This window comes from Borostomias antarcticus (genome assembly GCF_949987555.1).
Source record: "Borostomias antarcticus genome assembly, chromosome: 20".
Classification (NCBI taxonomy): domain Eukaryota; kingdom Metazoa; phylum Chordata; class Actinopteri; order Stomiiformes; family Stomiidae; genus Borostomias; species Borostomias antarcticus.
The window spans coordinates 7,005,497-7,030,502 of NC_140253.1; the positions used below are offsets into that span (position 1 = coordinate 7,005,497).

A 25,006-nucleotide genomic window follows, 5' to 3' on the forward strand; every position below is an offset into this window, starting at 1 on the left:
AACTGAAGTCTATTCTAGACAACCCGTCCCTCTATGATGAGCTGTGGCAGATGAGAGAACGTTCAGCTACAGGCTCATCCCACCCGGGTGTAAAACAGAGCGGTTCAGGTGCTACTTTGTGCAAGCGGGCATCACTCTATAACAGTGCCTGAGTGTTCCCGTGTGTTGCGGATGTGTGCATATATGCATGTATATTTGAGCATTAAGATACATTTATACAGACTATGTACAGTATGTTTTGTAATTTAATCCATGTACTGTACAGTATATTATTTTCCCGCCATTGCTGCTGTACTTTTCCCCTGCTGAGACACTCAATTTCCCCCCACAGGGATTATTAAAGTATCTATCTTAACAAACTGACATAGGCACTACTGGATTTGAACCCACATCTCAAACCACACATGGCAGAGCAGACTACTTGATTTACAGTACCATGAACTACAAATCGTCTCTATCCACAGCTGATAATACAACATTAATCAACATCCTCCCAGATAAAGACAAAACCAGCATGGTTTTGAAACCTGTTGCGTTCTACCGTTTCATTAACACATTTAAGTAACATTTCAGAGGTACAGAATTATATGAGACATTTGCAATTGGGTAAGCAGGGTTTGAACCCACATTGCAAAAGACACTGTGGAGCATGCTTACTGTGAACTCTGCTCAAACGCCTTCTTCCATCATATTAGAACATCTTGTCATGAAACCAGGCAGCATGCTTAGATTCAATCAGCAACATGTGGCATTTTTCTACAGCCTTATTTGGTAGTGTAGGGGAACCCAAACCCCTAAGCAGACTAAATACTGTTACTCCTTGAAGAGTCGGTTCTGGATCCAGGATGAGTTAAGTGGGATGGGGTTGTCCAGTTACAGGTGGGGTTGTTAAAACTTTCACTATACAGACACCACCACTGTCAAAAGATCAATTTTATTCTTTATATCTTCATACAGTAGTTAACATTTTAATTACATGGAAATCATTGGAGACTACTCAAAAAATGGAAACATTGCTAGAAAGGTAAAAATAAGATTTGAAAAAGAAAAGAAGAAAACAGAGTGCATAACGTTTGAGCAAGAAGCCCCACTGAGGAGAAAAAGATGAGAAGATATTCTTGCAGGCTAATCAGCACCGTGGAGCCATTTTTGTTGTTATACTGTGAATGGACTGCAATTCTAGTGAAGTTGTGAAAGTTCACTGGTCAAGTGCATGGACAATGTAGGTGCTTTTGAAGTATAAGGCCGAGACAACAAATATAAACCGATTAAAATGACAAACCATTCCAAACTGATCATCCGATATCCCAAAAACAGGACTAAGGCAATTTAACAGGTTTGCAAGACTACAGGATTCAAACAGTCTTGTAAAAACATAAGCGATAACACAGCAGCATAGACGCAGCCCACCCCAAATTAACCTGCCATTGAATCCCAAATCGACAAACGAATCACACAACACATTCAGGAATAAAATGAACAACTGAACAAGTGTTGATAGTGTTTTCAGTTTCAGTTCTCTTAACTGTTGCTTCAAGCTAAGCTAGGTCACTGGCGCCATAAGATGTTTTACCTGCCAGCCATTCCCAGTCTACGCCTTGGAGCAGAATAAAATATCAATCTTGAGTTGTAACATTTAGGGTGTGCAGAAAGTGTTATTGTAGTGTGTACCATAAGTAGTCATTCAAAGATGCTTGTGAGAGACGGTCTTCATGCGCTCTGTGCACCGACTGTTTCTGAAACAAAGAGAACAGAAAGTATTGTACTGTGTGTGGATTGGTCTAGAGGTAAACAGAAAGTTAGTCGGGTACAAGCAGTTGAAATCTACAGACTTGGTTGAGATTAGTCTCTATTTATACCAGTGTTGTATATCAAACCTCTTTTTGCACCTGAAGAGCACTTGAAGTGCGGTAGAGAATATAGCATTTACGGTTGTTTGCAGCTTGTCTATATGAACGGCGGGGCAGTTGTATATAGCACGCTCCACAGAAGAACAAATGTAGTTTAGCTTTAACACACCTGGTTCTTTGAGGGCCTGGCCGCTGCCCACCAGGCCGGTCAGTGTGTCCGTGTTCCCGTTCAGGATCTCTGCAGACAGGTTGTTGTTCTGCTGCTCCTCCACGATCCTCTTCTGAAGCGCCTCCTTAGGATGGAACGCGCACACACACACGCACACGCACGCACGCACAAAGGTAAGTTGGAATTGTTCTAGAGGGCTCAGCCGCCTGACGATAAAGAAGTCATTTAGGATTGAGGATGTAGCCAAACGCTTGCAGAGACACATACCGATAAGGCTTTAGCCCTTTTAGTACAGCGAGTACAGTGCCAACATTCCGAATATTAATTGGATTTTTCCTCTAATACTAGAATGCGCAGGAAAGTGTTGGAATTTTTTGTGTGACTTTTTCAAGATTTTTTAGGGTTAACCAACTACACGGCAACAATTAATGTTGTTGTTTACGGAACAACCTTGAAACAATCATCACACCATCTACTGTGCAGTGGATTCATTTCATGACGATGATGGTTTACTTATGTAATACTGACCTCACACATGACGGCGAGCTGTAAGGGCAGGTCTTCCACTTTGACAAAGTCCTCCTCATCAGACTTCTGGCTTGTGTTCCCTGACCCCACCTCCTGGGTCCACATGGAAAGGATTAGTTACTGGACAACCTTACCAACTGTTTGACCATTAACTAAGGATGTGGTATGGTGCAGTCCCACGCCAGGCTCAGATTGGATGTGCATGTCTCTGTGCCGGGCACCGAGTGACTCTGCTCCTCTGCACTTTATTCATACGTTTGCTCGCGGAAAAAACAGACCGAACGACGAAACTATCGCTGCAGGGTGCGAGCCGGGCGTGAAGCTCCGGCATTATGTGACTCACACACTGAAAAATGAGTCAAGCCCGTAAAAAGCTGATCTCAAGTGTAGGTCTAATGAGCATACATTCAAACCATCGGCAAGAGCGATGCACCGATTGCAAAATTCTGGGCCGATGCCGATGTTTAAAATAACAATCCGGCCGATGGCTATTTTATTTTTATTTCCCATTTTGTGCCAGAGAAACAAAGAAATTAAGTGTTTGGTTCCAAAATGCCAATTTTTATTTCACTTTCACAAGCAAACTACACATGCATTTGCAGCGTTATGTCACGGATCTTCTCCGAATCTGCAGCTGGGTAGGCTAAGTTTTGCAACAAAAAAAACCCCGTAATTGTTGCAACATAACATCGGCCACTACCATCGGTGAATGTCATTTTATTTGCCGACGGGCCGATGGCAGTCAACAAGGCCAACGTCGGCAGATGCATCGGTGGATTCCTAATCAGCATAGGTGACACATTCAACATAATGGTACATTCAAACCATCCAACTGAATGTGCGCTTTACCAACAGTAAGCGATAAATGGTACATTCAAACCCATTCAATTTAACGAGTGATTTGAATTAACATACTGTGGGGGAAAAAACCCTCAAAAACGTGGTGGACTCACGTCTGCATTGATCATGACGGGGGACTCCGTGTCGGGGCTGCTGCTGCTGCTGGAGTGGGAGGCCTGCTGGGGCTTGGAGGTGGCGGAGGGGGAGGAGGCACCTCCCTGGCCGTGGCTGCCCACCTCGGGGCCCTCGCACTGGGCCTCGGCCTCCTCCCGCTCGTCCTCCGGAGAGACCGCCGCCTCCACGCACTCTGACTCAGTGCTCTTCACTGCAGGACGGCACGACGGACGGATGAGGGAAAGCAGGGAGGGAAAGGAAATAGGGTAAGGTGGAAATGAAGGGTAGACGATCAAGGAGCAGAGAAGAGGGGGAGCGGAGAGGAAAGGGAGAGAGACGGTATGTGGATCAGGGCAGGAAAAGATCGAGGTTATCCGACAATCAGGGGGGCTGAAAAGATATGGCCGCCATCAGGGAGAATGCCGAATGAAAGCGTATCACATTCGATATGGGTACATTTGAACGGGAGCTTCTTAAGGTACAGCGTCATTTACCTTCGGGGCTCTCCTGGTCTGACTGGGTCTCTGTGACTCCACTCTGCGCTCCTCCGTTCGCTACCTGAAACATACAACGACGACAAAACCGTGAGAGTGACGATTATGGGTGTGTGTCAGTGTATCAGGGCTGTGAACGTGCACGACTGTGTGTGTGTGTGTGCCTCACTGTGTGTGTATGTGTGGTTCTGACCTGTTGCTCCCCCAGTCCGTCGTTGCTGGCCTGCAGGGAGGTCTGGACGTCCACGGGCCCGGCCTCAAACTCCTCCATCTCCTCCACCTCGTTCTCATCCTCTCCACTGCCGTAGTTGGTCAGGGCCTGGGTCTCTGCTTTGGACAGGCCTGCGACACACACACACACACACACGTGCGCACACACACATTTCGTTAAACCAACAAGACAGATTTGTTTACAACACAATAGCCTAGCGTTCCTCGTAGGGCTTTTACGTACTGATCGAGAGAGGCAGTCCCTCTCCATCGTCCTCGTCCTCTTCGTCGTCCTCCTCCATTTCCGAGGCTGCGCTGCTCCTGCTCCCCTCCCTCTCCCCCTGCGGGTCTCTCTCAGGGAGGAGAGACCCGTCGCCCTGCTGCTCCGTCTCATCCTGGTCCTATTGGAGGGGGGTGTGGGGACACCAGGGGTCAGCAGAACGCTCACGTGTCTTCAGTAGGAACAGTGGAACCTGCGCTAGTGGACGGATAGTACGTACTTTGTCCTCGTCCAGATACGTCAGGGACGCGCAGTTCTCGCCCTCGGACTTCTTTTCCTGATGGGACATAGTGAATATTCAGTTTGTGAAAACATCACACACACACACACACACACACAACACACACAGATACACATGCAAAGTTTGACACATTCCCCACCTCCGGTCTCTGCGTGGGTTTGGCGTTGCTGCTGCTGCTGTTGTTGTTGTTGGCGGTCTCGACCCTCCTCTTGTTCTTGTGCTTGGCCGAGGCGCCGCCGCCATCCAGGTCCTGCATGAGCCTGAAGAAGGCCAGCTCGTTAAAGAGGATCTCCGAGATCTCCACCACCAGGTCCTCGCCGCAGTCCTTCAGAGTCCGCCCCGCAAACTTGCTGAGGGAGTCCTGGGAGGAGGAGGAGGAGGAGCGATGAGAGGAGAGAGCAAGTTCATTTTTCTAAGTTTCACAGGTCCACGGAAGAGCAGTACAGCGTGTCTACAAAGGGAGCGCCCCCGCCGCCCCTACCTGCAGTATTCCTCCCAGCTGCCTGTGAAAGACGCGGACGAACTCCTTGCTCTCGTCGTTCTGCTGCGTGAGGGTGAGCACCAGGCGACGCACCGAGGCCAGCAGCTGGTAGGAGCACACCTCGTCCATGTGCTCCTGGAGGGGGAGGAGAGAGAGAGAGAGAGAGAGAGAGAGAGAGAGAGAGAGAGAGAGAGAGAGAGAGAGAGAGTGCTTATCACATTGGTCACGTCGGCAGTTGCTTGGTGCAGAGACACAGGAAAGAGGGCAGTGGAGGAAGCCAGAGGAGACTACCGTGAAGAAGGGGATGACCTCCCTCATGATGGCCTTGATGTGCCTGTCCAGCTGCTGGGTGTCCACCTGGGGGCATCGGACGGCCGCCGCGCCTTCACACACACAGATTTATCCATTAGGTTATCAACTCCTGTCAGATTTGTCCCGTTTCTGATCGGGCCTAAAACATTTTCTCTGATCTACCCCCCTCAGATCCACAACATGAGTACAGTTAGTTGGGGCTGGAGGCCGGGTGGAAGTGTGGGGAGTGGGAGCGAGAGAGACGTCAATGGGTACCTTCCAGTGGTTGAGAAGAGCGTTGCCCAGCGTTAGAAGCCTCCGAGCCAGAGCCAGAGCCAGCAGCGGCGGTAGTGCTAGTGGTAATGGTAGTAGTGGCGGTGTTGGCGTTGCAGGGGTTAATGTCGGCCTTGAGCTTCATGCGCTCGTACTCCCTCATCCTGGCCATGGCCTTGTCTAAGTAAATCACCGTGTTGCCTATCAGTGCAGTGAGGGAGGGATTGATTAGGCGGAACGTGAACGAGAGGGAAGAGAGAGAGAGAGATGAGGCCAGAAAAAGAGAGAGAGAGAGAGAGAGAGAGAGAGAGAGAGGGGGAGGCAGAGGAAAAGGGGATATTAGAGCAATCTTTGCAACAGGCGGTGTCATGTGAGTGTGTGTGTGTGCGTGCATGCATTTCTAGTCCTACCCAGATCGTCGCAGGCGAAGGGCTCCAGATTGGAGGAGGTGGACATGCTGCTGTCGTTGTCCACGGAGTCGCCGTCGTTCCTCCTCTTGCCGGAGGCCTGCTCGACCCTCGCGTTCTTCTCCGAGCCCTCCTGAGGGAGGCGGAGGGAATCAGGAATTAGATTAGAAAATTGCTCTCTTTAAACATGTTCCCCAGGGGAATTTGCCTCGCGCAATGGGAGTCGACAACACAGAGCAGGTCCCTTTGGCTGGCGATACGGCCGAAAACAGGTGGGGATCTGAATGCGGCGGCACAAAAGCATCCAGATTTCAGAGGCCCGGACAATAGCCGCTCATCCTTCATTGTCTGAAGATTGTGAGGGGAAAAACAAGATTAATCTCAGCTCCCCAGCACCTGAAACAACAGCCCCTCGGCTCCCGTGACGGATTTGTCAGGACGAGGGAAATTAGCAGCGTGCACACTGGGCAGAGACAATAGCGGTTGGGACCCACCACTCTCCCCGCCGCCCTGCGGAACCGAGGGCACTTCATCCATCATTCTGGAACAAAGGCGGGTTATTTAGAGAGACAAAAGGGAACGGTAGCAATTAGCAGAAGCACCCCCTCCGCGCCCGCCACCACGGGAGGAGCACGGCCCCGGGAACAAAGGAGCGCTCGCGTGTTTTCAGGCGGCGAAGGTTCTGAGAGACCGGTTGACACCCGTCTGTTGACCCCGGATGCGCTGGGCGCCTGCTGAAGCCTCGCTGACAGGTGGGACGCAAACAAGGTGGCGGGGGAGGAACAAAGGTGAGACTAGGGAGAGAAAGATGGATGGACAGAGGGAGAGACAGAGGTGGGAGAAGAGGAGGAGGATGAAGAGGGGGGGGGGGGGATGGATAGAGCGTGAAACAGGACAGGTGAAGGAAAGGAGGGAGAGAAGGACGAAGTAGTGCAAATGAGGAGGAGGGGGTTGTACTCACCGCGTCGCTGGTGGCCAGACTCTCGCTGGGCGTGAGCTCCGACTGGGAGCCTGCCGCCCACACCGCCGCCCCCCGGGATGGGGCCTGGTCCTCCACCTTCTCCGTCAGGTGCCTGGTCACGATGTCCTGGAGGACGCACGGGAACAGCGGGTTAGACGAAACAGCTCCGTGGCAAAGAGATCTACTTCCTACGAGACCGTGGCTTCGTCAGCGCTCTGAGGTGCGACCGTTGTTAGGGCTCTATGCGGGCGGATTTAGACGCGCGCGATCCGCGTGGAAATGGCGACTTTGGTTCACCCTTTTGCTGTCCGACTACAGAATATTTGAACAGGAATCGGATTCCCGACAGCATCCACACTGGTATACCATACAAACGCCTGAGCCTCCTCCTAGACATGTAGGAGACTGGTGTTCACCTGCAGGGAGTAGAGCGCCCTCTGGCGCAGGTAGTCGGTATTGAGCAGCTGCAGCTCGTGGAAGAGCTCGATGAGGAAGTGGGGCCGAGACTCGTTCTGGGAGATCAGCGTGGCCACCTCGGAGTAGATGGTCTCCCTCAGGGCCTCGAACAGGGAGAAGTCACTGCTGGCGTCTGGAGCGAGAAAGAGAGATTTGGACTGTGAGAGTAATGAGCCAACACTCCCAAAACCAAACACATAGCATAGAGAGAGAAGCACCAGCAGTGACCACGTCTGGCACCACATCGTTGTATCATTTATATAAACTGGTGACTATTTCCTGAATCATGAAAATATCTTATTAGGAGATCAATATGACAACTCAGAGTATTGTAGTAGGTTGTGCACCTGATTTGTTCCAATTGTTGCTCCAGGAAAATATAATATTTTATATTCTCTTAAGCATGATGGAGATTTGTCTGCAGTTTTGTATTTCATGGGGATTTCAGTCTGAATGATACAATTCTGTGTCACATGCTAACTGACAACTGTTTTTCCAGGCATTTCAAGCAAGCAGCTGTTAAGCTTATAGAGTGAATTAAGTAGGCCTACTCAATGATTATTCAAAAGATTTGGTGGGAGACAGGAGTTTGGGGTGTGAAAGTGGCACGTCACTCATGTTGGTTAAGATTGAAAATGATTCAATCTTAACAGACATGAAACTCAATAAAAATGTGACCAATGGCAGGTTAGCTAGTGCTAAGGGGGGGGGGGGGGGGTAGTTTAGACAGGCTAGTATATACAGGGGTGAGTTTACCTGGTGCTTCAGTGCATGCAATTCTGTTAGAGAGGAAGGGTGTTCTCCAAGCATAGGCTGTGAGGAATTGGACAAAGTAAAGACAAAAAAGTGATGACAAAGAAAAACAAACCCAAAATTAAACGTGGGGTCACATGTCGTAATACAGAACACGTTAGGGACACAAACAGATTTGAAGGTTGAAATAATAAACAATACAAATACCAGGCACCCTAAAATGAAATAACAGCCTTTGGATTTCAGACACTGCAAGCCATGGAGGGGGGGGGGTGGAATTAGGGCTCTGCTTAGAGAAGCAGGTGTTTTCATTAGTTCCCCACCGGGCAGCAATAGCCAATAATGATCTGACCCTGGGATAAGAGTATTACCAGAGGAGATGTCGTTGGGCTTGTTGCCAGGTTTGGTCTTGCTGTCCAGTTTCTCCTGGGTCAGTTTGTCCAGCAGGCTCTGGTTCAGTTCCCTCTGACGCTGGGGCTGCGGCGCCCTCTCCTGGACGAAGTCGGCAGTGCTGGAGACACTGTCGCTCTCCCGCCCTGGGGGGGGGCACAGGAAATCATTTTCAGCACCATTTCAGTCCACTACTGACACATGCAACCTAGTTTGTTTGTTCTATTTTGAGCCTTCCTTCCCAGCAGAAACTGTTTTGTTTTCTTATAATTGCTGGCGTTTTTTGTTTTGTCTGGTATTATATGGCTGGGAAATGCATCATTTCAGTATATAATTTGAATATAATGCCTTGAGTTTGAGAGGGTTCTGAACAGGTAAGGGGTGACCTGGGGGGTGCTTGGGTCCTGTGCGAGTGCGTTTTGGGTAACGTTACGTGTTAGTATGTATGGTGTATGTTGATGTTTGCATTTTTTTATGTGGATCACAGGAGGAATAGTTGCTACCCTGGTGGCAACTAATGGGGATCCAATTTAACAAATAAACAAATCAACTGCCTGCACTTGCACTTAAATCAAGTTTCATTATCTAGGTTGAGAGACAGGACGGATAATAAGCGTGAGAAATAACCTCTCACTATCAGAGAGTATGTGTCCTCGTACATAACCCTATCATTGCCCGTCTAACTGGAAAGCCTCTGGCCTCCTCGCCCGTACCGGCGTTCTTCTGCTGGCCCTTGCTCCTGCGCCGGCGGCTCTTGGAGTTGGGCGTCTTGTCCCGGGAGGCCAGGCTGGCCTGGGCCGAGGCCTTGCGTCCGGCCCGGAACGTCTTGGTGACGGTGGTGGGGTCGGCGGGGTCCGGCAGGCTGCTCAGGCTTTCCTGGGAGGCTCGGTCGAAGCCGCTGCCACCGCCGCGGGGATGGGGAAGGGAGGAAGGGGAGTGGGGGGGCTCCTGGCGTTGGAGCCGGCTGTGGTCGGCGTTGGCCGGGTGGTGGTGGTGGTGGGTGGTGGTGGCGCTGGTGTTGTTGTTGTTGATGCGTGAGGAAGTGTTGAGCCAGCCGGGTTCATTCTGTCTCACGGCCCTGGTGAGAGCAGCACAGGGAGGATGTGTGAGGCAGTGGTTGACAGAGCTCATCAATCACACACACACACACACACACACACACACACACACACACACACAAACACAAACACACTACCTGTTGTCTGTGCTGTTGAGCGGGGAGCGTTGCAGGGGCGGGGGGAAGCTCATGTACTCTGTCCTGACGGAGGTGTTGTGGTCCAGCTGCTGGTGCTGCTGCTGGTCCGGACTGGCGTGGGCCCCCTCTCTCTGGTGGAACTCCCCCATGGCAGCGGGGTACAGGGGGTTGAAGTTAAACCCTGAGAGAGAGACACGGAGAGAGGAGGAGAATGAATACTTCATTCACGTTGCTGCGCTAGGCGTCTCCCATGCAGTTTGCAACACCAAATTCTAAATAGACAAGTGTGTGTGTGTGTGTGTGTTTCCTACCGGCGGGGAGGGGGGCGAAGGCGGTGGAGAGGCTGGACAGGTGCAGGGCGTTGCCAGCGGAGGAGGGCGGGGCCAGGGAGGAGAAGGGCAGGAAGAGGCTGGGAGAGACGGGGGGAGGAGGAGGAGGAGGAGCGTTGGAGGGGTCCAGGGAGGAGGCGGCCTGGGACTGGCCCTGCTGACCTGGGCAGGAGGCCGACTGCTGCTGGCGGAGGAGGTCGTTCAGAACCTGCTTCAACCTGACGGAGGGGAGGAGGAGAGAGAGAGAGAGGGGGGGGGGGGGACATTTCACTTGTAATGACTAAGTGGGCCGACCTATACCTGGAACTAGTGCTATTCTCAAGAAGCAGGAGAATTCTGTTAACTGCTGGGCTGTGTTCATAATAAAAGCAATACAGAACGCAAATGAACAGGTGAATAAGCACTACAGTAGCTGCATTTTTTAGTCGTCTGGTTTGTTCAGAAGGAGAGATAGACACAGAGACAGAGAGACAGATAGTACTATATTAATCCCCAATGGGGGAAATTAATAAAGTACTATCTATCTATGTATCCATCTCTTTCTTTCTTTTCCGGCGGTGAGGGCGTGTTCCCGCGCGTGGGTGCGTGTGTGTGTACGGCGTGCTCCAACCTCTGGACGTTGGTCTGCTGCCAGGCCAGCTGGGTGTAACACTGGTTGAGCTGCTGCATGAGCAGGTGGACCTGCGGGGACGCCACGTTGTTGGGCAGCACGTTGTACTGGCCCGTCAGTAGAGTCTGCAGCATGTAAGACAGCGTCTGGAGACAGGGAGGAGAGGGAGGGAGAGGGAAGAGAATATGAAAAGAGGGGAGGGAGAGTGGGAGGGTAAAACAGATAGGATAAGGGAATGAGGGAGGACGCAGAGGGGAGAAAGGGAGGAGAGAAAGTGAATCAATCCCCTGTCAGATATTTCCTTATACAAATTCTGACAGGCCGCTTAAAGAGCCGAGCCCACGGCTGATTTCTAAAGGAGTGCTGGCGTTTTCACTTGGGTGATACGTGTGTGTGTGTGAACGTGCATATTTTACGTGTGAGCTTGTGTGTGCGTTGACTCGACTCAACACCAACCTGCTGGTCCTGCAGCAGTGTCTGACACATGCCGGTGCTGAAGTCCAGCTGTCTCTGCAGCTGGCCGACCTGCTCCTGCCAGTGGCGGGAGCCCTCCGAGAAGGAGAGCTCCGAGGCCCAGCACAGGTTCTCCTGGCGCCGTGCCCCGCCGGGCCCAGCCTGGCTGAGGTTGAGGGTCTGGGCCTGGAGCTGCTGCTTGGCCCGGGCACGGGCCCTGGGCGAGGGACGGCCCCCGCTCTCTGAGCAGAACGGCTGGGGAGGCTTCAGGTTGCTGGGGGGGGGGGGGGTGGGGGAGGGCGGAGAGGGAGCGAGAGGAGCGAGTGGGGAGGGAGGGGAGAGGGGTGAGAGAGAGGGTTATTTGCGTAATAGTGCATTAAGGCTATTTATCTAGCAAGAAACAGGCATAGGGTGGAGTTAGTGCTGGATGTGGATGCTGGGAGATTAAGCCAAGGGTCTTCCACAGAAGACTCACATTAACTCTGGCTCTCTGAATCCTATTTCAAATGATCTTCCAAACACTCTAAATGACCCAGGCCTGATTTCTCCCAGCGCGCGGTCAGTAGATTTGTCTAGACTAGAGGGGCTTGGCGGAGTGTGGTCAGACCTGGTCGGGTTCTTCCTGTTGCTGTAGGGACGCTGGTTCCTGCTGTTGGGGTAGATGTGGACGTCGTCGCTGGAGCTGCTCTCCGCCCCGTCCTCCTCCTCCTCCTCTTCCTCGGCGCCCAGCTCCGACGGGTAGCCGTCCTCGTCCTCGTCCAGGTGGCAGGGGGTGGAGCCGCCCCAGGTCGCCATGGTCCTGGGGAGGAGGGGGGGACGGACGAAAAGTCTGTCAAAATAGTTCGCCGAGTTCAACAGTCAGGCCGATGAATGAGTGGCTGGAACTCTCCGGAAACAAGGAAAGAGTTGCTGGACTGCAGCGGCCCTCTGCCCTCCCCTACCTCTCGTCCCTGCTGAGGGGCTGCGAGGCGGCGTGTCCCTCGGGGTCCTCCAACCTGTAGGGGGAGTCGGCGCGGCCGCTGCGGCGCTGGTGCTCGGCCATCAGGGACTCCAGGTGCTTCCTGCGCTGCCTCAGCTCCTCGCGGAGGATCTGGTGGCGCCGCATTTCTGACCACAGCTGCTGGGGGGGGAGAGGAGGAGGAGATGGAAGGAGAGAGGGGGAGGAGGGAGAAGGGGAGAGGAGGAGGGAGGAAGGAGAGGAGGAGGAGTTTTTCACCCAAGACTATCCAGTGCCGTAGATATGACATAACAGGTCATGACGTCAACGCCAGGTTGAAGCAGTGCCGGACGGCCGAGTCGGGCGGAAGGTCGGCGGCTGGCCGGAGTGTCGTCTCACCTCGTTGTCGGTGACGGAGGCGCTGGCGGCCTCGGCGGTGGGGTTGAGCACTGCGCTGGCTTTGGGGGCCGAGGCGGCGAGGGGAGGGGGAGGGGCCGGGGTGGACGCCGCAGCCGGGAGCTTCCTCATCGCCACAGGGCCCTGCTGGCTTACAGTGCTCGACATGGACGACTGAAAGAGAGAGGCGAGAGAGAGAGAATGAGGGGGAGTGAGGGAGGAAGGGAGACGGGTACTTAGTGCGCAGCAGTAGAGTGGAAGAACTGTTTCTGAAGAAGGTTTTAGCTTCATAGAGGTACAGTATGAGTGTGCGACAGAGAGAGACAGTCTGACAGAGTCTTTGTGTCTGAGCTTCATATCGCTGCTGGGGTTTTTTTTCAGTTGAAAGCTGGGACTACTCTTTCCAACCTCTGTACACCTCCCAGCCCTGGGACCAATTAAGTGTGCTCTAAACAGATCATATGTGATTTTAGGTTCAAAAACAGAAATTGTGATGTTCTTTATGAAAACTTGGATACAAGGTTTTCACCCGACAGCAGCGGTATGTATGTGTGTGTGCGTGTGTGTGTGTGTGCGTCACCTGCAGGTCGGGGCAGGCCCACTGCAGGTCCTGGATCTGGCCCTGGATCTCCATCAGTTTGCGTCGCTCCTCGTGGAGCTGATGGAGCTCCTGCTGCTGCTGTCGCAGCTTCTCCTCGTACAGCTTCTCCCTGGGAGCGGGGGAGCAGAGGTCAGCCACCGAGACCGGAGCACACCGGCTGATCCGGTACGAGTGTGTGTGTGTGTCTGGTACGAGTGTGTGTGTGTGTGTGTCCATACCTGGCCTTGTCAGAGAGGCTGAGGTCTCGGGGGGTCTTGGGTCCTGCTGCTGCTCCAGCAGCTCTGGTGTTGTTGGGCTGCTGCTGGAGACCCTCGTCCTCGTTGGTGGTGGCGTCTGTGTCGTCGCTCTGACAACAAAGAGGGCCACGATTCAATCGGAGTGGCCCTTATCAACGGTCCGAAGACGCTCAGCTATCATTTGAAGCGTTTTATTTTTACTATCCGCTAACCCTAACCCTAAACCAGCTGTTATACATCAACAGTTTAAGTTGATAGTTAAAGGTATAATATGTTATACGTGGATTAAAATAACATTTAAAAAAATCCTTCTCTCCATCCATTGCGAAGGCTGCAGAGTTAAAGTATTGCCTTTCCATAAAAAATATTTTGTCTGAAATTATTACATTTTGATTTTGATGGCCCGACAATGACACTCTGTTGATATCATACTAGCCAATAGTATTACAGCGTTGGTACTGCGCGCTGGGTTGCCAGGTACTATTCTAGCTTCACCACTGTGAGATTAGCAGTAGCCAGCTAACGTTATACTTCCATGAATTAGCAGCATTATAGATGTTGGTTAGCATCAAGTGTGTGTGCGACTATAAAACGTCAGCTTTTCCGTCCACTTCCGCTCACTCTTTTCAGCTAAACGTTTGGTAAATTGGCAGAGTTTCGTCGTCCTGCTTCTCCGCCTGAGACCCGGTGAACCGTGCGATACGAATCTCAAAAGCTCAGTGACCGAAGAAGGAGCAAAAGTCGGATAAATATCGGGCCAGCCTTTGCTCGTTGGACGGAGTTTATGGAGTTTCATGGGATAAAGTCGCATGGTGACATGGCTTTTCTACTACACCGGTAAGCTAGCTAACTAGCTATCGTTATCCTTCTTGGAATATGCATAGCCAGACCTAATGTTATCTCCACACTACAGCATCTAACGTAACTTATTACATGGCACTCTGAAATACTTGATTGTGATTACTGATTAGTGTAACATTATGTTCCTCTCGGAGTGAAGATCTTATCACAGTATGACTGAAACAGTGCATTCTCTGGCATTTTGGCAACCAATGTTGTTGCAGTTCTTATCTTTAGACACTAGATGGGGGAAATAATCCACATACAACATATACCTTTAAGTTTTTGAGTATCTGCGACCAAGTGAATACGGAGCCCCTGTTCACTTAGGACAGGGAACAGAGCATGTAGCCTCAGCAGCAGTGTTGAGGTTCTCTGCCTGAACTGTCTCCCTCACCTGCACCATGGCCACCAGCTCCTGCAGCTGCCGCAGCTTCTGCTTGGCCGTCTGCAGGCGGCGGACCTTCTGGGTGAAGGCGGCGTCGTCGTTCCCCAGCGGGCTGCTGCTCCTCCGGCTGGAGCCGGAGCCCTGGCTGTCCCTGCGCCTTCTCCTGCCCCGCGCCCCCTCCTCCTCTTCATCCTCCAGAACCTCCTCATCCTCCTCCTCCTCATTGTCTTCCTTCACCTGGTTGTAGGGGCGGTTGTACTGGCACTCTGGTTGGGGATAGAGGTAGAGCTGTTCAGAGCGTGTGTGTGTGTGTGTGTGTGTGTGTGTGTGCAGGGCTGTGTTCCCTTACCTATGACAGAGGGAATGTTGAGGCTGCGGAGGTTGGCTGCAGAGCGGTTGTTGATCTCACACTCCGTGTTCAGTCTGCCGTGGCGGTTGTTGGCTCCTCCTCCTCCTCGGCCGCTGGTCAGGCTGTTCAAGTCCGTCCAGTTCCCACTGCGCTGGGAGTTCCTGATGACCAGGAGAGAGAGAAAGACAGAAAATTCACTTTGAATTGTCAGTTCAGACGAGATAAAATGTACCTCTGGAAATACTAGAGATGTGACCGATGTGATCCAGTATAGGGATCGGGCTCAGATACAGAAGTAGTTCACGGATCGGGTATCGGCCTGACGTTGCCAGTACACGTACTGATCCAGATGAAGTGAAAGGGCTCCGGTATTCATTCTCAATCAAAATTCAAATTTCCCTCGGCCCAGTGTCTAGCTCACCAAACTAGCCAACCTTTTCAGACCTTAACTGAAAATAGTTTCAAAGTTTGTGAGTGAAAGTGAAAGTCTCGAGTTGCAAGCGCTGCTTGAGTTAGTTACACTAGACGGTGGCGCGGATTTCCAAAAGCAAATGCGCCTATTTACCAATATTTCAGTTATAAACCCAATGCTACAGGTAATAGGGAACATAACATTATTGATGAGGTAATCTGTAAACTAGAGACATTTCTCCCTCTCTTTACTCTGGTCATGTGATACTGTTGCTCTCTACTGAGGCTGAGACCCACTCTCTTGCACGTGCAGAGTGAGTGACAGGAGAGCAGAGCAGACAGCGGATCTCATTCCAAGCTTATAATTTACAAATTAGTTATTATATTTGATGAACATAGGCGCTGATACGCGAAAATGAATATCTAGTAGGATTCACAAATTCTTTCATTGTTAGGCCTACATCCAATATACTGTACAAGTAGCCATATGGGAGTATAATTATTGTTTTGGCTCCTCAACCTTGCAACAACAACAATAGGATACAATATATACTAATAATAAAAACAGTTCAACGCAGTAGAGAAAAAAATGTGAGTGAAAAGTGTAGAAAGTGCATGTTAATGATAATGATTAACTAAGTTAATGATAAATAATTATTCAAGAAAAAAGATATCAGATCGGTATCGGCAGATATCCAAATTCATGTATCAGAATCGGATCGGAACTGAAAAGTGGATCGGTGCATCTCTAGGAAATACAGTTAAAAATTAAAGCTGCTACGCAGCGATGAGGCGGGGCCAGGCAATTTCAGGCAAGTTTAGGAGCAATAAGCGAGAGAATATGAAGACAACAAGAAAGTTGACATTCCACAATGTTCATTTTGCATCAGTTGAGGATTGAACTTCTAACCTCTGACACCAAGCAACATCCTCTATCTCACTGAGCTAATTAGCAACAACTCACGTTTGGCTTCACAAATTGACGCCAGTCACCAGTGTGCGTGGTATATGTAAAAGCCCAAATATGTTTGTTGATTAAAGTATACACACTGAAACAAAGGATATAACAATAGAAGTTGCATCCTATAATGATGGTATTCCCTTCAAAATGTGGATGAGTGGCTGAAGTGATCAGTCTCATAATATAGCCTACAACAAAGGAAAGAGGAAGCTGTTGACAGTACTGTGTATTGTAAAACATTTTGATGCACTGCAAGCTTAATTTTGATGACAATCTGGTCAATGAGTTTATGTATCACAGTCTGAAGATCCAGTATAGCAAAATTGTATTAATTGAAAAATTAAAAATGTGAGATGAGATATGTTTATTCATTTTTACAGTTTTTTTTTGCTTTTCTTCATAATTGAACATTAACTTGTCAGCCAATCAATGAATTTAGTCATTGTAATCCTCGGCGGGGGCTGGGTAGGGTTGCCAAAAGCGATGTCTCCGATTGGTGGAGCTTGCGTTGGATTGTGGGGAGTGGAATTTTCTCAGTATGAAGTGTTGGTTTCAGAGGACAGAATTAAACTTTTTTTTTTTTTTTTTAAATCATTTAAAAAATCACACTACATCTACCCTTTTTTTTGTCACTTTTTATGAGGATGATCAGACATTGATGTGGCAAGAATTCGTAGGAACTGTATACAGAACTGTTAACAGTAAAACATTTTGATGCGCTGTGGGCTCAATTTTTCATATTTCACAAATCTGTGAGGATCCTTTGGTAAGGACCGTCTGAAGATACAGTATATCCATTTTGGTGTCAATAAATAAAAAATGTGGGAGGAGATTGATTGAAAAATCAGAGTGATGGACTTAAAAATTCCTGCAAGGTCAGAGCGTATGAAAGTTGTGTCTCACTTGGGACTACATTCACATGGTGGTTTTACAGTGATAGCACCTATGGCTGATTTGTTATGATTTTTTAAAGTTTTAAACTTGACTGTTGCTGTAGCACCACCTTCAGGTTTATTGACCTACAATGTAGGTTGAGGACTTTGGGTATAGTACTGGAGCCATGTGCACATTTTTGTGAATTTTTGTCCACGGTAAGTTAGACTTCAGTGGAAGATGGAGAATAATAATAATAAAGATAGAATCACTTAGGGTGCCTACGCAGCTTTGCTGCTTGGCCCCCAATAATACAGGCAAATACAATAGGGTTCCGGCAGCTACGCTGCCTGGCCCCTAATAAATAAAATAGGCCGCACACATACAAGGTTGTTTTCTATGGACCAATTCCGTGCCTGGAGCAGCCGGCTCTTTTGACACTCGCAAAAGTGCAGGTTCTCCTATAGTCTAAATCAACCCCACCGTCTCCCGATATCATATCATCATGCCTCAGGGCTCAAATAAAGGATCGCCGGCGCACCTGATGTTGGTGACGGGCGGGCGGTTCTCCTGCTCCGAGTCGAACACGGTCTCGAACATGGAGCCGTCCTCCGTCTCCTCCTCCTCCTCATCATCGTCCTCCTCCTTGACGTTCTCGTTGACCGTGTCCACCATCATGTCCGACGTCTGCTCATAGTACTGCACCAGCTCCCGAAGCTCGTTCAGACGCTTGTGCACCTCCTTCAGCTTCCTGTGGACGGATGGAGGGAGGGAGGGGATTGGCGTGGGGAGGGTAAAGGAGAGAGGATGTAATCATACTAGCGGGTCTGAGGCGGGTTGGCTCCGGTCTCATCTGCGCTGTGTAAAAGGCGTGATGGGGGAGACGCCTCGCCGCTCAAAATGCTCACCGCCTGTCAAATCCATCCACACGGCACGAGTAGACGCACCTGCTGTGCTATGCATGTGTGGATTTATTCAGTGGTTTCAGCCGTGTGTGCGTACCTGAGTTTCTCCGCGGGGTTGGAGCTATCCTGGAGCGGCGGGGGGTGTGCGGGCTGGAAGGAGGTGGAGGCCGTGGCGCCGCCGGAGCAGAGAGCGGAGGGGCGGTCCGAACCCACACCACGCTGGGCGGACGGGAGGACGCCTCCACCTGGTGGGGGGGGGGGGGGGGCAGACAGCAGGACCTTCCGGTTAGGAAAACATGGAGGGAATATACACACGCACACACCCCTCAGGGAAGTGTTACGCAAGCCTAACGCAGAACGGAACTGGCGCTCTCACAGGAGTTGTTGTTGTTGTTGAGGGTCTGGTCCCGGAGTGAGTGCAGCTCCTGCAGGATCTTGTCCATGGTCTGCTTCTTGTCCTGCAGCTCCTGCAGCTTGGTGAGCTTGGCGCTGGCCGCCGCCGCGCTGCTGCCGTGGGGCAGGGAGGCGGTGGTGAGGGGGGCGGAGAGCAGGAGGGAGGCGCGGGACGACGGCGGCGGTGGCGGCTGGGAGGGCCGCAAGCGACACACCTCCCTGGAGAGGGAGAGGCTCTCGGCCTGGCGGCGGTTGTCCGGCACAGCCTTGGTCTGGAGGACGACAGGGGGCAGAGAGCAGAGAGGAGGGTTGAGTCCCAGCTGCCACACCTGAGCCTCTGGTTTGGTTTAGCTAGCTAGCAGTTTAGCTAGCCTAGTGCTCTGTCACTACGGGGGCCATTAGAAAGCATATCTCCTGAGACCTGGGAGTCGTGCAGCTGGTTGTGGAACCTCTGGATGAGGTCGTTGAGCTCGTCGTTGAGCTCCGACGTGATGCTCAGGCCCGACACGCTGCCCGTTGTCTCGGTCACCACAGCTGCGACGAGAGAGAGACAGAGAGAGAGAGAGAGAGAGGGAGGGAGGGAGAGGGAGAGCAGCAGGGAAAATGCATTAGTACACCGAACAGAGGAGTCGTTGAGTACTTCTGCCGAGTGAGTGAGTGAGTGAGTGAGTGAGTGAGTGAGTGAGTGTCAGACCTGTGTCGTCCATGGCGGCAGCGGCCCGGTCTGCGCCGTGCTGCATGGCGAGCAGCGCCGCCTGGCGTCCCTGCAGGGCCCTCAGCTGCTCCTCCTGCTCCAGCATCTTCTTCAGCAGCTCGTGCTGCTTCCGCAGGTTCTCCAGCTCCTCCTTCTGCCCGCCGGCCCGGCCGCCGGACGCGCCGCCACCCTGCGGGGGGGACGGAGGCGGATGAACCGTCACACGAAACAGGCGCTCCGACGTGAGGAGAGAGCAGGCGGATGAAACCAGACACGGGTTTGCGCGCCAAGGTGAACGCAAATGCGCAGACGCGCGCCCAAGAAGGTCTGGAGTTGTCATGGAAACAGCGAGTCGTTGGTAACGATCGGCCGGCATGAGCGCGACCGGTTGTGCGTATCAGGTGCTGACAGCACAAAGACTCAAACGTCCTACCGTTTCCAAAACATTGGCAGGGAGGGAGAGAGAGAGAGAGAGAGAGAGAGAGAGAGAGAGAGATGGTGGGATGAGGGGAGGGAAAGGGCCAGTGAGATCAGCATCAGATCTGCACGGGTGACTCAGGTTTTTCTAGGGAGTGCTGCCTGACACCTACAGTTGGACGGGAGATCCAATTACCAAGGAGTACTATGGATAGATTAGCTTGTGATCTCGCTGGCGCACCGTCCAAGCGAAACAAACACCCCAGCAGGGGTTCGTGTGACAGTGCGTGCGTGTGTATCTGTCTCTCTCTCCTACTCACAGTAGCGTTGGAGGAGCGCACCTCGATGTTGAGGGAGGTGCTCTCGGCCACCGAGCCGGAGCCTACGGCAGACTCCAGCGTCCCCGCCTCGTCTCCCTCGTTCTCCCTGGCCTGCGGGAGGGAAGAGGAGGAGGAGGAGTAGGGGGGGAGGAGGAGGAGCAGAGTGCCGCGGCCGGCAGGTCAGGGGTAGTGCACACAGCGAAAGACAGAACTAGGCAACAGCCTACCTGGCAAAGGTCCCACTGTAAACTAGGCAGCGGTTCAGTATGAGCTTCAATGGGAATATAAATAGCAAAAGGTGGGATTAGAAAAGAGTGCTTCGCTCTATTTTTCCCTGTTTTTTTTCTTTTTCCCTCTGTTTTCTCAAACCTAGCGAGTGATCAATGTCCTCCCATGGTCCCACCGGCTGCCTTTCTTCCTTTATTACCAGCGCAGATGGTCCAGAGAGAAACAAAAAACGAAACGGGAAACCAGCAATGACAAAAAAAGCGACCAAAACAAAAAATATTTGGAAACAGTCCAGACTTGCCTACTAGAATGTGGGTCTAACCGGCACTTTCTGGGTATAGCTGCTACAAATGTTAACGCTGACATATCTACTGAACACTGAACAGATGCCCTTCGGCAGACTGTGTCTCATCATGTCCCAGTTTTTCCTCTAAATGGAACAGGAGACCTGACTGGCCTGTCTGTGTCGGCGGCGTGTGCTTAAGGAGACAAAGAAATGCAGCCATTAAAAATACATGTCGGGCATATTAAGCAGCACAATGGAGCACTGAACAACAACCGCCAGGCTCTAACTTCGCTTCGCCTGACGACACGCGACACCTTCAGCCAAAGCAGCAACGCATTTGACTGCAAAGTGGAATCGTACTCCGTGAAAGACCGAGATAAAGAGAGACGCAAGTATTTCCACCACCAGTCCAATCGGGCTCAGTCACAGAACATTTTAAGAAAACAAAGAGAGCCAGAAACAAAGACAAGCAAACAAGTGAGAGACAGACAACAGCAAAAAAGACAGAGGTGTGTGTGTGTGTGTGCACGCTGGTGACTGACCAGCATCTTCTGTAGGAAGCGCAGGTAGGACTTCTCCTGCTCCTTGAGGTGGCTGATGAGGTGGGAGAGGAGCTCCACGTTAGCCGGCACGTCGTTCTTCTCCACCAGGTCATCCCTCATGGAGCTGGCCTTGCCGATGTACTCCCGGATCTGCACCAGCTTGCTCACCACCTGGGATCGCAGCACGGGCGTGTGTGTGTGTGTCAGAGAGTGTTGGGCGGATGAGCGAGATACAAGTGAGTGCGTGTCAGGAGACCAAGATGATGACAGCGGTGTGTGTGTGCGTGTGTGTAAGAAGAGTAAGCGCATGTGTAAGAGGCCGGGTAAGTGAGGACGTGTGTGAGAAGTGAGTGAGAGAGAAAGAGAGAGAGAGGGAGGGAGAGAGAGAGGGGGGGGGAGTGGAGGAGGGAGAGAGAGAGAGAGAAAGAGAGAGAGAGAGAGAGAGAGAGAGAGAGAGAGAAAGAAGAGTCAGGATCCAGGGCCCGGTTCAGACTGGTCCAAAGGAGGGCAGAGCGAGTGAGAAGGACGACACCACACTCGCCCGGCACCAGGGGTGGCGTATTTATAAACTGCCCTAAATACGAACTGCTTGCATCATCTGCTCCACCCCCCTCTCTTTCCCTCCCTTCCTCGCTTTCCTGTTCCCATCCTTGCTCTAGTTTTCCTCAGGAGCGAGAGCAACACACACTGCGCGGTGGTGGTCAGCCAGTACTGGATGTTCAGGTCAGACCAGGATCAGACGTGGAAGGGGTGAGGAGACTTACTCCCCAAGTTCTGGAATTCCTCAAATGTTACTGTCGGAGAGCGAAATAATTATTATTTTTCCACATGCACGCCTCAAGTAGTTATAGTTAATCACACTAATTACTGGCTGGGGATCATGGTAGCTTGACTATTCAAACTCTGTATGCAAGTGTTGAGCATAAACATAAGCCCGCTCTGCATATCCAGTAGGTAAGTAGTATCCAGGATGGAAGTGGGACTCTTGGCAGCAACAACCTCAACAGAAATGAACCGCTTTCAACCCTTGAGTGACTAGGTTTCCACTACGCCACACCAAAGTGTGCGAAGGCCCACCGCGTAGCTTTACCTGGCTGCTGTCGGTGCCGGGATCTCCTCGTCCGTGGTCCTCCCCGGGGGGCCCACCCCTCTCCGCGCCGCGGCCCGGGCCCGGGCCGTCCTTGCTGGGCAGCACCGGGGCGAAGGCCCCCCTGAAGCCGGGGCTCTGCTTCTTGGCCACCACCGCAGCGGGGGTGGCGGGGGCTGAGGAGGAGGGCAGGAGGAGGGTGTCCTTGCTCTTGTTGGTGTTGACGTGCAGGGGGCAGGGCAGGAACTTGAAGGGCTTCTTGTTCTCGGCCAGCTGCCGCTGGTTGTTGGCGGCCGTGGCGCGCCCCTGGGAGTCGCTGCCGATGCTCCTCTGGGGACAGGAAGAACGGGAAAGGGGGATGAGGGGGTGTTGGTCACTGTAGCGTCCAGGCTTCAATACTTAACACTCAGGCCTGGGTGAGGTAAAGACGACTAACGTTTAAGGTTCAGTTAAGATACTGGCTATACCACCCTCCCACCACCCGCAGTCCTCATCCCCCCTCTCACCTCATCCAGGTCAGTGAAGTTGATCTTCTGCCGGAGCTTCTCCAGCTCGGCCTGGTCGGGCACGGACATCTGGGTGGTGTACTTGGTGTGGGGAAAGGAGTGGGGGGTGCGCGCCCTGCGCCGCCCAGCCCCCGGCGTGGACTCCGGCGAGATGTCGTTGGTCAGCCGCGCCGACTCGGCTGCAGCGGGGAACTTCTTGCGGTTCTTCTCCGAGGAGCGGTTAGCCTTCTTCTGCTGGACGCCCCAGTCCTGTCCGAGGGGGGAGGGGAGAGGAGTGAGTCTGTTGGGTTGAGAGAGGACGGAGCAGGAGGGACACCGAAGCAGGCGTTCCCGCACACTCTCATCGGCTTGAATTAAGCACATGCTTTAATTGAGAACAACGCCTCGATCCTTCAAATGATATTATTCAGGCCAACAATTGTTTGGGCACAGCGCCCCAGCAAGAAGTGATATGCATATCACTCACTATTCAAACTAAGCAAGAGCTTTCATTTAACAGAACTTGATACGTTCAAGATGGCAGTGCTTGAAAAGCCAAACGATTACCATTGTCTAGGAGCTGCCTACCATGTTGTTGAGCCTGTCCTCCAAACTGCCGTTGGTCACGGCCCAGTTGTGCAGCTCCTGCTCGTCTGCGCTATCATCGAATGGAGTTCCCCCTGTCGCCATGTCGACGCTCGCCACCTGTTGGGTTGACATGGACATCAGTCAACACAGTATATACTTACAGACAGTAGCTATACACACAAAGACTAACTTCGCCTACACACAGAGAAACATGGGCAGACGTACTTTTGATATAAACACCGCGTCACAAAACATTTACAAAGTTTGTTGACTAAATGTTTGCCAGTTTTGTCATATCCACTTCCTCTGCACACAGGAATCTTACAAAGACTCATTCATACACATGATCCTAAAACCTCTTTTTCCGTAGTAAACCACAGCATGCCGGTCCAAAGTAGTAGAACACCGATGAACACACTGTAACCAATTATTGATAGCAAATGTTCACATTACAGCACTTAAGGCTTTTAAGAATTTACTTTACCTTACAGTTTAAACAACGTTACCCACAATGAGAGATCCTAAGTTCTTGCTGACTAAGCTCACGACAACAAATGGGTTCTGTCTATTCAAAAGAGACTTTTAAAATTAACTGCCTTCACTTCAAATCAGTTTGTCTGTCCTGACGGTTAGCTAACCTGAGCGGATGTCATGGCAACCCCGCAACCCCGCCGAGAAAGTTTGCAACAAAAATAACGGAACATCGCACAATAACAGATATTTTAATGAAACCTTAGCTAATTATTTAAGCTAGTCTATACACCTGGTAACTCATTTTTGGTCACTGGTTGATTTGATAATCGACTTTGATCCATTCAATGACATATAGCCTAAGTTTGAAGTTATCTAACGTTAGCCAGTCTGGCACAAGACACCTATCACCATAGCAACTCCAGTCTGGCCTCCATCCCCGCGAAAACTAGTTAGTGAATGTTTCACCAACAATGAGCTAACGAGCTACCTGCCAGCTAGCTGGCTGAGCACACGTCCCTTTCTGAACGCTATACATACTGGGGGAAAGCAAGCTAACTCGAGGCTTAATAGCTAACATCAAGAGCTAGCTGGCTAGTTAACTTAGTAAGCAGCAATATAATTATAGTCATCACGCCACTGGCTGTCTGTAGCTATATGGCTACCGCAGTTATAGCCCGGTTTGTTAGCTGCCTAGCTAGGTACTAGCTGGTAAAACAGCTCTGGTAGGCTAGCTGGCTAACGTTAGGTACTTGCCTAACAAGCTAGCTAGCGAAACACTAGCTGCTGTAACGCTATCAACCAGAAGGGCTGTTTTGCTAGTAGCTAGCTAGGTAGATAACCTGCGTTAGTTTGATAGTTAGCACTAGCTAACTAGCCATCTACTTGGGAAACTGCGTGGTGTGACGTTAGCCAGCAAGCTAGCTGTGGCTATAGCGAATACCAATAAGTAAGACATTAGCTAATTACCTCAACGAGTGGTTAAGAAATTATGATATCCGCGTTGTTATTAGTTCATCTGGAGCCAGGATAAGAACGCACGGTCTCTAAATAGGATGTAAATGCCTCAGTGTTAAGATTTTGTACAAAATAAATCCTTTCATGCAGCTAGCTAAACTGCTCAGCCGAATGTCAGCCACCTTCTGTGTGGTGAGAGAGAAAGCGGAGTAATATTACCTTGAATAATGTTATGATTTCCCAATTCTGCTTATCGCTACACATATAGTTTAGATAGACAGCTACATATAAAATCAAAAAGTTTTGTGCTGAACTG

General features: G+C 51.2%; 1 protein-coding gene across 5 annotated transcripts; it reads right to left on the reverse strand.

Annotated features, from left to right (window-relative positions):
- Positions 1–994: 994 nt before the first annotated feature.
- Positions 995–24,816, reverse strand: pcm1 (pericentriolar material 1). Of its 5 annotated transcripts, none has more exons than XM_084454577.1 (40): positions 24,703–24,816; positions 23,263–23,379; positions 22,696–22,944; positions 22,193–22,519; positions 21,103–21,273; positions 20,047–20,157; positions 19,310–19,499; positions 19,037–19,149; positions 18,599–18,887; positions 18,320–18,467; positions 17,859–18,068; positions 15,073–15,233; positions 14,733–14,989; positions 13,478–13,605; positions 13,239–13,368; positions 12,662–12,832; positions 12,267–12,442; positions 11,933–12,124; positions 11,329–11,599; positions 10,873–11,018; positions 10,245–10,480; positions 9,934–10,114; positions 9,452–9,816; positions 8,720–8,884; positions 8,352–8,408; positions 7,556–7,728; positions 7,140–7,265; positions 6,182–6,311; positions 5,775–5,972; positions 5,499–5,590; positions 5,208–5,342; positions 4,866–5,087; positions 4,706–4,762; positions 4,450–4,606; positions 4,189–4,337; positions 3,996–4,059; positions 3,501–3,712; positions 2,548–2,640; positions 2,020–2,143; positions 995–1,736 (listed from the first exon to the last, which is right to left on the reverse strand). In XM_084454577.1, exons 2-40 carry the CDS (start codon positions 23,362–23,364, stop codon positions 1,711–1,713), a joined length of 6,504 nt encoding a protein of 2,167 aa, XP_084310703.1. In that variant the 5' UTR covers positions 23,365–23,379; positions 24,703–24,816; the 3' UTR covers positions 995–1,710. The 5 variants fall into 5 exon arrangements, with proteins under 5 accessions (XP_084310703.1, XP_084310705.1, XP_084310704.1 ...); XM_084454579.1 differs by having other exon boundaries at positions 4,189–4,322; positions 12,267–12,445; XM_084454578.1 differs by having other exon boundaries at positions 995–1,730; positions 12,267–12,445.
- Between the last annotated feature and the right edge of the window lie 190 nt (positions 24,817–25,006).